Source organism: Lynx canadensis, chromosome A1 (assembly GCF_007474595.2).
Source record: "Lynx canadensis isolate LIC74 chromosome A1, mLynCan4.pri.v2, whole genome shotgun sequence".
Lineage (NCBI taxonomy): Eukaryota > Metazoa > Chordata > Mammalia > Carnivora > Felidae > Lynx > Lynx canadensis.
This window is the reverse complement of record NC_044303.2, coordinates 127,310,948-127,325,791: the sequence shown is the minus strand read 5'-3', so window position 1 is coordinate 127,325,791 and position 14,844 is coordinate 127,310,948. Positions and strand designations below refer to the sequence as shown.

Sequence of the window (14,844 nt, the reverse complement as noted above, 5' to 3'; positions counted from 1 at the left end):
TCTGTGTGAAGAGAGATTTGGTTAAGAGAAAGAAAAAACGACTCTACAGATTTGAAGCCATGAACTTCTTGAGCTCTAGAGTAGAGAATTTGTTCCATTTCTAGTTATGTTAGGACCCCAGGCAGACAAAAACCTTTGATTATTGTCAAAAGCAATGTTATTTTGATAATGAGCCAGACAAACCATGCTTTTTATTCCATTCCCTGTGGGTTGGCCACTATTACTATTATCATTGTAGAATATTGATGCAGACACTAACACTAGCCATTAAATACCAAGAAGCCTGTTGGCAGACTATTCTTAGGTCGTAGAATACCTTTTTTTGCTACATTTTTTTTCTTCTCTATTTTTTTTTTATAATTCCACTTCTTTGTCTAGTCACTGAGGTCATTTTACATCTGCCTCAAGAGACCAAAACAACAACAAGAAAAAAAAAAAAAAAACTACACCAAAAATAAGAATTCCATGAATGGTAAAAACAATATTTATAAAGTAGTTAAACATACTTCTTCAGTCTTTGAATTAAGGAATTAAAAATACCAGCCAAGTACACATTTTATTTCTTTCTAATCTCATACTTTTAAAAAATTATAAAAAGGAAGTTCTAATGTTCTGACATTTTAAGTGATCATGTCTATTGATGCCACAGAGTAAAAATAAAGAGTTGATTTTAATGCATTACTCCAGCAATATGGTGTGAGCATGTTTAGGTAACAAATTAATTAAGTTATTTGTTCAAATAGGCTTTGATTATCAGTGCCAAAATAATAGATATATCTTGAGGTCTTAGGGGAAGTGGGAAAATAAGTATTAGTTTTGACAGGTCCTTAAAGCAGGGGGAAAACAGAAATAGAGAATGACCAAACATTAAAAACTCATTATTTCTGTGATTAGATTCCTGCAGTCTGTTACATCTTCAGGGGAATTTGCCCTAATATTTAGTGTGCCATTTTCCTTTCTGAATTTTCTTCATATCCTGTACATTCCTCAGTTGTTTGGACTCTAGTTTTAACTGTGTGGCAGGGGGGAAGGGGGCACAGGGAAGAAACATAAAGATAGTCACCCAAGTGTTCTTCAGCTCCAATACCTAGGAGAAAAAGGGTCTATGAGAATGAGCTGTTTAAACTTGTAAACGTTTGATGATACAGCTATACTCTTACCTTAGACTTATTATTTAACAAAGGGTAACATCTACTTTTAAAAAAATGAGAAGAAAAGGTGCTTAAAATAAAAGTGATCACCCCACAATTCTGTGAGTCATCAGACTCCTGCTGGAGAGTAAACTTGAATCAACCTCAGTCATGGAGGAGCCAGCTTATTTTTCAGTGTGTACAAAGAACACAATCCCTTGGAGCAATCTGTGAGTAAAATTAACTAAAATTAGGAAATTTTTAAAACCATGTTCAATAAGAAAACTGAGCACAGTAGCCTGTCCAGCGCTGTCAGTGCTGAGTGGCCCCAGGTGAGTGACTTGGGTGGAAATTATTGGCTCCTGTCTCTTGATTGGTCAGGGGCAGGTGGCCATTACAAAAGAGGTTCTATCTAGTTCTGTCAGTTGTGGACACCGGGCCTGCGGGATCTCATTGGTTTCCTTTCCCCCATGTTCATTCCTCTGTGTATTAAGGAGGACTAAAATAAAAACCATGTTCCAGTGTATTCGAAAATGAAATTTTCTGAATTTTAAATTTTGGTGATGGGTGGTAGGAATGGGCAGTTGGTGACAGGCTGGGAGAAAGAAGACCGTCCATTCCTGACGGAAGTGCCACGTCCGTGTCTTCTACCATTTTCCAAATAAAGGACTGTGTTAATTGCCTGCATTTTTAGTTCAGAGTGAAATGTTTTTCCTCATTCAGCAAATATTGACAGTGGCTATTCCATGCCAGGGTATTGTTTGAAGATACCATAGGCCCACGGAAACGAGAAAAATTTTGTTTGGATCGTGCATTCCTGTCACTTATTTTTTCTTAATTCTAGGTAGAAAAGGAGACTTTCCCAGTCAATATTAAGATTCCTATATATCCCTCTTTCACTTACATATCAGTCACTTTAAATATTTATTTTGCTTACCAGTCTTAGATCCTTAGTGAATTATTCTCCATGTCTTCTGTACTGTTATCTGAGCCTTATAAAGTAATCATAGTGCTAGAACATTTATGGGATGTGTTTCTTGAGATAAGATGTACTAGGGAGTATGAGTAACTCATTCCCACTAAATCCCTGCAATATGAAGCATTTAAAGGTATAGTATTACAAAAGTGGACAAAGGAAGCCTTTAACGAGACCCATGGTTTTTCTTCAGAAAAAAAAAAAAAAAAAACAGGTAAAGAACATCAGACACTGGACTTTGCTATTAGATTTATGGCACCTTGCTGTGTACCACAGGTGAGATTTGCTGTAGAAATAGCACAATGATTCCACCTGCCTAGTGCAATTTCTTTCTGGTTTTGTGTCAGGTTTCCATTAACTGTCTTGAGATTTCAGGGGTTTTCTTAACCCTGGACAAAGAAAAGTGTGTTGTCATTAATGACTGGACAATTTATGTCTAGACATATGTAAGCTTTCAGTTTCTGTAACTTCTCACTGGAAGTGACAAGTTAAAAGCAGGAGGAGAGGGGCGCCTGGGTGGCTCAGCCGGTTGAGCGTCCGACTTTGGCTCAGGTCACGATCTCGAGGTTCGTGAGTTCAAGCCCCGCGTCGGGCTCTGTGCTGACAGCTCAGAGCCTGGAGCCTGTTTCGGATTCTGTGTCTCCCTCTCTCTCTCACCCTCCCCTGTTCATGCTCTGTCTCTCTCTCTCTCAAAAATAAACGTTAAAAAAATTTTTTTTAAAGCAGGAGGAGAGAATAGCTGCTTGCCTCTCTGAAAATGCGGGAGGCTGCACTGTCACAGAGAATCATTTAAGCAGTTCAGTGGACAACATTGTCTCCTAGTAAATGGTTACGAATGGTCCCCAAACCAAGACCTTTCAGTTCATTGTTTCACTCCCAAGGAGAACAAGGCTATATGCAGATCTCATGTTTCCTTGTCTCAATGTCCAATCCTGGTTTTGCATCTTTGAAAACTTCAAACTGAATTTGTTCTGTGCACCAGGGCCAGCTTGTTTGTTTGGCTTGTTATTTTTTGTTTCTCTGTTTGATTGCTTTTTTTTTTGGGGGGGGGGAATTGGAGGGGGTTGCTAGAAAAGTCAGAAAACAAGCATTATGATTTATGTGCTCTCTAAAGATCCCTATGGCAATTTTTTTAAGTGCATTGGAATAAAACTTTCATCTAATCATTATTATTTTCAATTATGAATACATTCCTACAGAAACTAAAAAGAAGGTAGTTGATAAAAAGAAATATTTTACATTAAATCATAGTTAGTTGCACATGTTGTCTTTTTATAGGTATTCTTTATGTTCAGTCCATTGAGTTTCTATTCATTTATTCCACCTACTGTAGAGATGAGGTAAAATTTCTAACACATGTTTCACAATTTTTTGGTTTCACTTGTTTGCTTTGCATTTGTTTATAGGTAGCCCGTTTTATACTATTTATCTAGGGAGGAGAGTTGATGTTTCCCAGACAGACAACTTGTCTAGAATCCAGTTCTCCAAACACAGGAGCACTTTGCAAATGCTCAAAGATTCATGAACAGACCTTGCAGTCATCAGTTTAAGTTTGGTATATTCACAAGGTCTACCATGTTTCCTCCTTTGTGGCTAAGCTTCAGTAGACTCTGAGGAGTGAAGCACATACCTTTAGTTTTTGACAAGTATTTGATACATGCTTAGAATATACAGATAGGAATATGTTCTTAAAAATGTCCTGGCATCTGAGACACCTGGGTGGCTCAGTGGGCTAAGCATCTGACTCTTAATTTCAGCTCACGTCATGATCTCACAGTTCCTGAGATCGAGCCCCGCATGGGGCTCTGTGCTGACAGCACGGAGCCTGCTTGGGATCCTTTCTCTGCCTCTGTCTCTCTTAAAATAAATAAGCGTTTAAAAAAATTGCTTGGCATCTGGATAGTCCTTATAATTGATAGAGAATTCTCCCATAAAATTTAATGCTTAATCCTCAAAACAATCATATTAAGAAAACTAGGAAAAATATCATTAGCTCAGTTTTAGAAATCACAAATTTCTGCTTAGAAATATTTTGCATGTGGTTGAGCACATATGCATATGCATGCATACACACACACACACACACACACACACACACACACACACCATGAATTACAGTCCAGGTATCTTGACCCTGAATATGATAATTGTGATCAACAGCTTTTGTTAGACCATTCCTTTGGTATTTGCTGGCAGGACAGCAGCCTCTAGATGAGACTATAATAAATAAGTAAAACAATTAAACTAAAATCTTTATTTCTCTTTAAGGGATGGAGAATCTTTTTTTTCCCTCAAATTAGTTAATATACAGTGTAGTCTTGGCTTCAGGAATAGACTGCCATGATTCATCATTTACATATAACACAAGTGCTCATCCCAACAAGTGCCCTCCTTAATGCCCATCACCCATTTAACCCACCCCCTCAACCCTCAGTTTGTTCTCTGTATTTAAGAGTCTTTTATGGTTTGCTTAAAGGGATGGAGAATCCTGATGGGCATCTGGGAATTTTTTTTTGGCGGAGGGTCTTTGCCATTTGCCAATCAGGGATTTTTGTTATTTTAATGTATCAATGTTCTTTTGCCTCCAAGCTGAGAGTAGATTTTTATTATTATTCAGTTATATTAAAGATTGTCTTCCCTCAGAAGACTTCCAACTGAAGTTTTCTACAGATTGCTCAAGAACTGCAGTGGTTAACATGATAATCATCAGCTATTATGATCTTCTCATATTTTAAATTAATTAAATAAAACATAAACTTCAGCTTCTCGATTGCACTAGTCACATTTCAAGTCCTAAGTAGCCACATGTGGCTAGTAGATCCTGTATTAGATAACATGGATAGAGAATATTTAATAGTTCTGTCATTGCAGAAATTTCTGTTGGACCGTGCTATTTCAGAATCTGGAATATGTACTATTATGTGACTGCACAATAGTCTGAATCCACTCAAGCATGCAGAAGGCAGCATGGTGTGGTAGAAACTAAACAGCATTTTAAAGCCTGAGTTTAAGTCCAGCTACACTACACATTTCTATGTCTTGGGATTCCGTGACCCAGTAAGATTTCAAAAACTACCTGGGAGGCTGACCTCCAGGTCAGCAACCACATGCTTTGCCATTTTGCCATGTAAAGGACATTAACAAGAAAATCTTTATCAATATACACAATTATTTTATTTTTAAAAGGCATTTTCATTTCAATAAAAAAGGACATGACCTTGGAATGAAGGAGAGTTTTCAAAAGGAATGTGTTTGCCTTGTTCGAAACCCTACCCCATGGTCCATGTTTGCTCTCACTTTGACAAGGACCAATGAACATTCTGTTGGGCAAGCACTAGCTCTCGCCTTGGCGTTTGGAAACCACTGAAGTCTGCTGCTTGCCAAGGGCATGACCGCCACTGAGTTACTTAAGTTTCCCTGAGCCTACATCCTTATCTTAGAATGGGAATATGGGCATCCGATTAAGGCACAGTCTTCAGAATTAAATACTGTGTGCCAACAGAGCACAGTGTCTGGCACATAGTAGGCATGCATAAGACGGTACTGCTTCTTACTCTTACTCTTCTCTATGTGATCACACTTTTCTTAATACACCGAATCTTTTTATCCCATGAAGATCTTTAAGAATTGTTGCATTAGCTCCCCATAAATCTTTCTTCCTAACCCATCCTGGAGAAAAACCAAGAGGGCAGGGCCACTGACGTTAAGAATGAGACTGTCAGATAAGATACATTTCTGTGAAAGAGGAACCTATTCCTAGAACACAAAGTGAGGGCACTTGTGAAAGCTTGCTGAGTCCTCAGCCCTCTCCTTCACTCCTCACCCTGCACAAAAGTCCCTATTCAAAACTATGATGGTAATTTGTGACATCAGCACTCTTGGAAGAATCCCTCCATTGTAGTGGCTTTTATTAAACAAAATAACTAATATGCTTAGTGACTATAGCTATATACACTTTGTAACTTATTAAAATTGGAAAGTGGTTTGATGTATAATTATAAAAAAATTATAAAATTTAGAGATTTTAGGTTATCTTTTGTGCCATAGTATAACTAACAAATTTGAGTTGATTTACTGGCATCATGTACCTTCTCTGATGATGCCCAGATTTTTGTTTTATGACAAATAAAGAGATTACACTTCAAACTAGAGAAGTTTTGCTTCTGTTGCATTAACTCCACTTCCATTTGCTTTATCATCAGGACATGTGATAACAGCAAGCCTGAGTCAAAACTGAGGAGTTTTCTTTTAAGAATTAGGGGAGTCAAATATCAGTCTCGTTTGTAATTCTTAAAATGTGAATAAGACGTGAGCAAATGATCTAAATTTCAGTAGACTAAGTGACTTCTATGGTCATATCCATTTCTAATATTTTTTTACATTTATTTATTTTTGAGAAACAGAGTGAGACAAAGCATGAGCGGGGGAGGGGCAGAGAGAGAAGGAGACACAGAATCTGAAGCAGGCTCCAGGCTCTGAGGAAGAGGTTAGCACAGAGCCTGATGCGGGGCTCGAACCCACAAACTGTGAGATCATGACCTGAGTCAAAGTCGGACGCTCAACCGACTGAGCCACCCAGGCACCCAGGTCATATCCATTTCTAAAGTTATATATTCAAGAATTTTTTTTAATTTCAAGAATTTACTTTTTAGAGCAGTTTTAGTTTCATAGCAACATTAGGAGGAAGATACAGAAATTCCCCCTATATGTCCTGCCCCACCCCAAATCGCAGGCTCTGTTATGTTTTAATCATATGAAATGAAACATTCCATAAAATATACTGTTTGCAGAGCAGGTGTTCTTTAAAGAGTTTCTTTCTATTGCATTGTACAGGCAAAATAATAAATTCTATTTATACTAATGAGGCTGGTGATGGGTTTTCTCGCCCAGTACTTTTTTCCCTGTTATTTGAAATACAGAAGGCAGAAGACCAACATACTTATGTAAAAGGAAAGATAGCCTATAAAATTTCCCTAAGGGTCACACACACACACACACACACACACACACACATACACATTTACATATATTTACATATATGCACATAAATGCCATCTTAAGAGGATTTTGTTACATACAGTATGCATACAGTCTTGCTACAATCTGAATATGGACATATGATACTCATCTATCAGCCAGAACCTGGTTAGAAACCAAAAATTATTTTACTTCATTGTATTTATTATTTCATTTCAGGGTGGAAGGACCTGCAAATCAGTAGGTGGGCAAAGTGTGTTTTGTAAGTCATTGATACTAATGGTTTCCATAAATGGAAAATGCACTAGAGGTTGGGCATTGTTTTGAATGTGCTTCGGGCATTGATAAATATATTACAGACACAGATTTGCAGTATTTACTTGCAGACCCACCAAAGTCGTACTGCCCAAATTTGAATCCTGGACTCATCACTCCATAGACAGGCATTTTTTGTCCTTCTTAGGCTTCCCTTTCCTCATCTACAAAAAGACTTTAATAAGAGACACTCAATGTAAAGTGCTTTACACAGTGCCTGGCACACAGTAGTCATTCAATGAATGTTAGTGGTCATTACTGTTTTATAATAAGTATAATTCTTTGTGATTGTTACCATTATTATTTATAATTTTGTTAGATCTTTGTACTCTTATTTTTTAATAATTATATTGAAAGCTCCATTTAAGAAAAAAATAGTAACATATTATAAGGGCCATCAGTGCTGAAACCAATAAGACATTGAGTTATTCTGTGGGGCATCAGGGTAAAGGTCTTCAGAATTAGTTATTACTCAAGTATATTAGGAAATTACAATTCAAGGGCAAAGAAAGGATTAAAAGCATATAAGATAGGCTGTTTCCTCAATAAACTTAAGAACTTGAATCGCCTCATTCACCTGTTTTTATATTAGCTTATTTTTCTGTTAAAATTGAGGAAAGATCGGTAAGTTTGTTTTTCCTTTTTGTGCTGGTATGGGATATAAACACCAAGGTGCTCTTCAACTGGGGTAAACATTCCAACTTGATGACTGGTAACTATAGTTCACATTAGCAAAAAAACATCAAAGCTAGATATGCAAATACCCACAAACGTGGCTTGGAGTTTGATAGTGAAAAAAGAAATTGGAACATACTACCTTATACAGTATTGAACAGTTTTAATTTTGCTCCTATATTAATTTACATTATTTTGGATTTTCAGTAAAGTGTTAGACCTTCTTGCCCAAATACAAGTTTTGGTAGTTGTGACTTTTGACCGAAGGACCAAACTTTTGTGGTAATGGATTATATGAATTCTACACGGCAGTAGCTTCAGGGAGGAAAATCACATTCAGGTCTGCCAGAGGTTGGCTTTGTTATATACGAACATCATTCCCTGGGGTTCATAAATGTAGGTACTACTTATTATTTTATTTTGCTTTTTCACTTAGAGTGTAGCCAGTTCTAAATTAAAAGGCTGAGCACTTTAGAGGACCAGTGTCATCAAGTGAATCTGATACAAATGAAGTACATTTTTTCATTTGTTGTTTGTCTCTTTGTTTTAGCAATATAATGCCTACTGAGGAGTTTATCAAAATCATAATGCCTTCTTCATAAGTAATTTTGGAGGGTTCCTTATATTCTTAAATGTGACATTTATAGTTTCTCAAAGCCAACATTATTTTTTTGGAAAAATAGATCACCTTTTAAAAATGGTATCTACGGGGCGCCTGGTGGCTCAGTCGGTTAAGCGTCCGACTTTGGCTCAGGTCACGATCTCACGGTCCCTGAGTTCGAGCCCCGCGTCGGGCTCTGGGCTGATGGCTTGGAGCCTGGAGCCTGCTTCTGATTCTGTGTCTCCCTCTCTCTCTGCCCCTCCCCCGTTCATGCTCTGTCTCTCTCTGTCTCAAAAATAAATAAACGTTAAAAAATAAAAATAAAAATGGTATCTATGGAAAAATAGAATTTAGTTTCTCAAAATGTACTTGGTAGCCAAATTTTCCATCATACATTTATTGTCTGAAACCATAGTTTTGTGATTTTAATTAAAATGGTTACAAGATAAAATATTCAACATCTCCATGAATTTTTTTCTCAATGAACCCAATTCTTCACGTAATATTTTAACACTTAGCTTTATCTTATGAGTGCTTTACCAGAAATAAGCACATTATCTTTAGTGAAGTTGTTTTTTTTTAATGTTTATTTGTTTTTGAGAGAGACTGAGAGAGAAAGAGAGAGAGAGAGAGAGAGAGAGAGCGCACATCAGTGGAGGAGGTGCAGAGAGAGAAGGAGACAGAGCATCCAAAGTGGGCTCTGTGCTGACAGCAGAGAGCCTGGTGTGGGGCCGGGACCCACCCATGATCTATGAGATCATGACCTGAGCTGAAGTCAGACACTTAACAAACTGAGCCACCCAGGCACCCCTTTACTAAGTTGTTTTTAAAGAAATGAAAAACTAAAATGAATTTGAGTATTTGTACAATTATTTAAAATCATTTTAATTTTAAAATAGAATTGCATTTATATTTTAATACATTTGGATTGGTGTCTACTTGAAAAATTTAGAGATTACTAAAAATAGACAAGAAATACTAAAAATGTTTTAAAAGTATAAAGGCATGTACAATTTTTCATGATTCAATATATTTAATGTTAAAAGCAAGATATAAAATGAAATATACAACATGACTCTAATTGTGTAAGAAATCCTGTATTCCATAAAAATCATATATAATATACATGTGCTTACATAATCCAGAAGGAAAATGTCATTGCCAGTTATTGTTGAGTAGTTCTGCAAGTTTTGGTCTGTATTTTCCAAGTTTCCTACAGTTTATACATGATTTACATTCACATTGTATGTATCAGTTTTTTAAAAGCTGAGGTAGATTTTTTTTAAGTTTTTATTAATTTTGAGAGAGAAAGAATGAGCAGGGGAGGGGCAGAGAGAGAGGGAGAGAGAATTCCCAAGCAGGCTCCACACCGTGAGCACAGAGCCTGATGCAAGGCTGGAGTAGATTGTGTTGTCTGTTTGTTTGTGTATTGTGTATGTCTGTACTTGTGTGAACATGGGAGCAGCATGGTGAGTAGATGTGTTCGTCCTGTGGCTCATTCTTGGGTGTTGTCAGATACCCTAGGTGCCCAGAAACATGCTTATGTACATATTAGAAACGGGAGCATACTTGTTTCTCTCTAATTCCAAAACAAGTGGATTAAGGGTGAATTGAAGACGGATGATAGTTTTGAGCCAAAGGGAAAAAAGACACCAGGATTTCAAAAGACCAGTTATCTGTATGTTTATCAATCCACTAGTCCTCCTGACAAACCCCAGAGGAGAATTTCTTTCTAGTTTTATAGCAACAGAGAGTGAAGCACAGAAGATACAGAAGTTGTCCCCAGATTAGATTTAGAAAGTAAGCCTGAGCCCGTGGCTTGCGTTAGAGCATTATTTCATATAACCATTTGTGCTAAAGTTTGCAATGTATAACAATCAGATGCAGCGGGTACTTTGTGGCCATTAATGCTTTTGGTATCATAGGATTAGGGATCTTTGCTTAATAAAGTAACACTTTCTTCTCATTAACTTCTTCTGCCTTTCCTTCTGGTTTAGTAATAATAAAGTATGGAAAGGTTGCTGCCCTAGTGTGCATCAGCATGATTTTGAAATGAGCTAGTTTACAAAATTATATTCTCAGGTGCTGCTGTTGGTTGAATTCATTTTGTTAGATGACACACATTTTTTCCCCATATTTAAGTACTTAAATAGTTTCCAGACCCCACTGAAGTCTCTGTGAAAGGGTTTGCTTTTGGGTTTCACTTCTTCAGGTTTTTTGCTAATGTTTGTGGCTTCTTACTACAGAAAGAATGAGGGTAGAAAATAAAGTAGGAAGTGATACAGAAGTAGGGGAAGGATGGCCAAAGGCACAGGGAGTAGTTCTTAACTCTTACTGTCATTCCTCTTTGAAAAAAACAGAAAATTCGACAGTGCCCATTGAGCCTTGTATCTCCCGGCCCATGGGACCCAGTCATGTCTCTCTGGAAGAGGGCACAGCCAGCCCTCCCTGCCTAGAGTAGGTGACTCTGTTTCAGCCCATAGTAGCCCCAGCAGGAGACTGAGCACTTCTTTCCACATCATGAGACCAGAGGTGCATGGCATGGAATGCTGTGACTACTACCTAGGCCCCAATCTCATCGCCCACATGCATACATACATACATACATACATACATACATATTTACATTAAAAGTCAAAAATGGAGCTTTATTTCTGATCCCACCACCCATTCCCTGTCATTCTCTTCCCACCTGTCCCTATAAATATACCAATCCCCCCAAAAAGCTATTTTTTCTTCCCTGAAAGCATTCCCATTCCTTTTTTATTAAAGTTTGTTGTTGTTATGTTTGATTTTATTTAAATGAGAGAGCACTGTTACATAATCTTCTTCAGAAGAATCATATCACCAGGAGGTACAATTTCAAGTCTCCAGACAATACTCATTGCAAATTTGAAGCAAACTTCTCATCAAATGATAGGGGACCCTACAGTCTCTTCCCATTTTAGGGAGTCCCCATGATCTTGTCGTGTGTTATTATAATTCCTTCTAGCTACACTTTAATTAGCTAAGTTTCTTTGTTTAAAAAAGTTCCTTGTTTGGAATGCTATTCAAATGCAACGTTTCAGAATCATTTTCTATCATGGGCTTTTGTGCGTGTGTACAATTATAGGTGATTAAAATTCACAAATACGTTAAGCCAAATTATCAATACTAACAAAATGAACCTTCTTTGGATCGTACTTACCAGCTCTGTTCTTTTATTATAATACGCACATTATATACGCACATGTGTATATATATACACATTATAATACGCACAAACATACTAAAATGTATGTTTATATAGTATTTATTTTCCTCCATTCACAAAACAACATACATTTTACCTGCACCATTGTACTTGTGACAGTAGGTCCGATAAAATATTTCAATACTGAGGTGAGGGCTTAGACAAAGACTTAAAAATTATATATTTGTTATATATTCAAGGATGATTTAAGCATTACATCATTTTGAAACGAACCGGGATTTGGGATTTGTTCTCTCTGTCCCTCTTCCACTCTCTCTCTCTCAAACTGAATAAACTTAAAAAAAAAAAAGAAAGAATAGAAATATTTTTACTGTTACTGAACTGAGACAATCTTGAGATATTTGAGAAAAACAATTTCTGAGCAATTTAAAAGAATGAAGTCTCTCCATCACTAAAATTATAACTGTCTTTCTTTCTGCTTTGACAGGGAAGGGAAGCAAGACTGATAAATCATCGTAAATATTGTATATTCTAAATATATTTTTTACAAAGCTTGGGAATGAAATACAACCAAAGAAAGAATTCGTGTTTTAATAAACATTCACACCCTTTTTAGTTTAGAGTCATCCAATGTAATTCATGTAAAAAACTAGATGACTTATTTCCAGGGCTCAATTTCAGATTGGTGGTATGCGTTGGTCAGGATAACTTAGTTCTTAGAAAATAAAGTTTATAGTCAGACAATTATAAAAAATAAAATAGAAGACTGTCTCTTGGGAAAATACCTGGATTTCATTTTGACTTTAATTTTGACCATCTGATTAATCTACCGAAAAAAAAACAGGTGTCCTCCTCCCCCAAATGTAATCCCGGAGCGAAGGGTTGTCAAATAGCACGTTTCCTTTAAAGTGTGTACCGACCTTTCCCTGCTTTTTATTTTCCCACACTTTGAATTCCAAGATCCCTGTAATTTGATGATGTCTGTAACAACTGGTCTAATCATTGGTAATGATCCGTGTACTGACGTCATCCATATGCAGCTTGTGCTGAAGCATATTTCATGGGTGTTGTTTTAGGTCATTCAGTCCGTTTCAGAATTGTTCATGACCGAGTGAACAGTTCACTTGCAGTGTTCTCAGTCAAAGTCATGTCCAGGAAGCTTTCTGTGTCGAGTAATTACATTCACCTTTGATGAAAGAGCTTCAGCCAGCGAGATCAAGAAATACCCCATGGAGATTGTAGAAGTGCCTCTCACGAGTTACTCACACTAAGAGATACCACGAAAGAACTCTAGGCCCTGGTTCCTCACTTTTCCTCTGAGTAGAATGTTGCACAACTTTCCTTGCCTTTCCCGGTTTCTCCCAGTCACGTCATGCTGACACCTTGCTCCCGCATCCCGGGCTCGGTGTAGCCGAGGTTGCTGCAGCAACAGCACACACGGGGTAACATTCCCCCGTAGCTACAGCAGCGGGACGTGAGTCAGTCGAAAAGTTTCGCCGAGTTTTTATTAGTGTATGATGCAGTCCATTTCATCTACAGTTGCCAGCCTGTCCAAAAGTCACACACCATGATGCGGAAGACTCGATGCTCATCACCTTCAAAGTGTTAGCTGGTCCAGGGGCCTCTCACTGAAGCCACTGCAGTTGCCAGCCCCTTCCACAGCACCCTTACTAATACCTACCATAAGAAGCCACGAGTAAACCTCCGGCCCCGCTGCCGGAACTCATCTTCTGCTATTGTATGTCCTGTGTACTTAGTAAGCAACAGTGACCTTGCTTGATGATCAAGAAGCCCCTTTTCACCAAGGCACCTGGACAATGTTTAACATCCCGGAAGACTTTTTTTCAACCCACTGGCTGGGAAGACCATGTGCTGAAGAATAAGGATGGAATTACTGTAATTCTCAATGGGAAATTATGAACGTGGAGCTTACATTTAATATCGGTTAAAGGTGGTCATAGAGTTATCATAATTTCTAACCCAGGATTTGGTTTGTTTTTCAGACATGGAGATGACTTGATCGTGACTCCATTTGCTCAGGTAAGCCCCGTTTCGTGAACGGGCAGGTTTGCCGCAGATTTGAGAATTTAATTTGGGGGATTAGTTCTGGTTCTTAATGTCACTGTAAATCAAATGCAAGTATAAATAAAAATTCTGTGGTTCGTTTAAGTAATTCAAAGGCAATGTTAGAGGATGTGACCTTAACCATATTGGACTGTTTCCTATAAACCCATAGACCCGAAGAATGTCTTTGCTTCAGATTACAAATTACCTAAGTGACATACTTAAATGAGACCATATTTCCTTAGCTGATATAAACACTTGAAGCAGAAATCTATACCATGGATTAAGTTACATTTAGTATATTTAGGTACATGATCAGTGCTTGAAATTTAATATTTCAGTTCAACCTAATGCTTTATTTACTCCCTTTTTTATGTGTCATTTGTACAGATTTAAATTTATCTTTATTTGCTCCCTTTAGGCTTACAAATCATGAAAATAACCATATGACATAAATACTGGAAAATGATAAAATGATCTAAAGCATTTGGAATATATATTAAATGGTTGAAAAGCAGATATTCTTTGTATAGGTCAGTGCTTTGCTACCCTAGCTGTACATTAGAATCACCTAGAAGCTGTTATCCCAGGCCCTAGGTCATATCCCTAATCAACTGGATCCAAAAATCTGCGGATTGGCTCCGAGTACCTGTATTTTTTAAAGGCCCGGTATTTTTCCAGGAAAAGTTGAGAGTCACTGATATGGATAGACTCGGGAAAGAATAGAGTATTATTGATTTAACCAGGGCATGAAACAGGCTTAAAACCAACACTGACTGCTAAAAAGAAATATTGAGTATGAGAATACAAGTGATCCAGATAGATTATAAAAATCATGATAAAGGCTAATCATAATTATAACTAAAACTAGTTCTAGTGCCTTGGGCAACTCATTGAACTTCTCTAAGGCTTC

The 14,844-nt window shown here is 37.4% G+C and overlaps 1 protein-coding gene across 4 annotated transcripts in view; it reads left to right on the top strand.

The window, feature by feature from the left end:
• The window catches only part of PDE4D (phosphodiesterase 4D), a 553,431-nt gene that overhangs the window by 342,441 nt on the left and 196,146 nt on the right, over window positions 1-14,844 (top strand). For 3 of the 4 annotated variants that reach the window (XM_030321448.1, XM_030321466.1, XM_030321439.1), the window contains exon 3: window positions 13,871-13,907. In XM_030321448.1, coding sequence (XP_030177308.1) covers window positions 13,871-13,907 — 37 coding nt within the window. Of the gene's footprint in view, window positions 1-13,390; window positions 13,764-13,870; window positions 13,908-14,844 lie in introns of those variants that run through there. The other variant, XM_030321458.1, reaches the window with a different exon arrangement.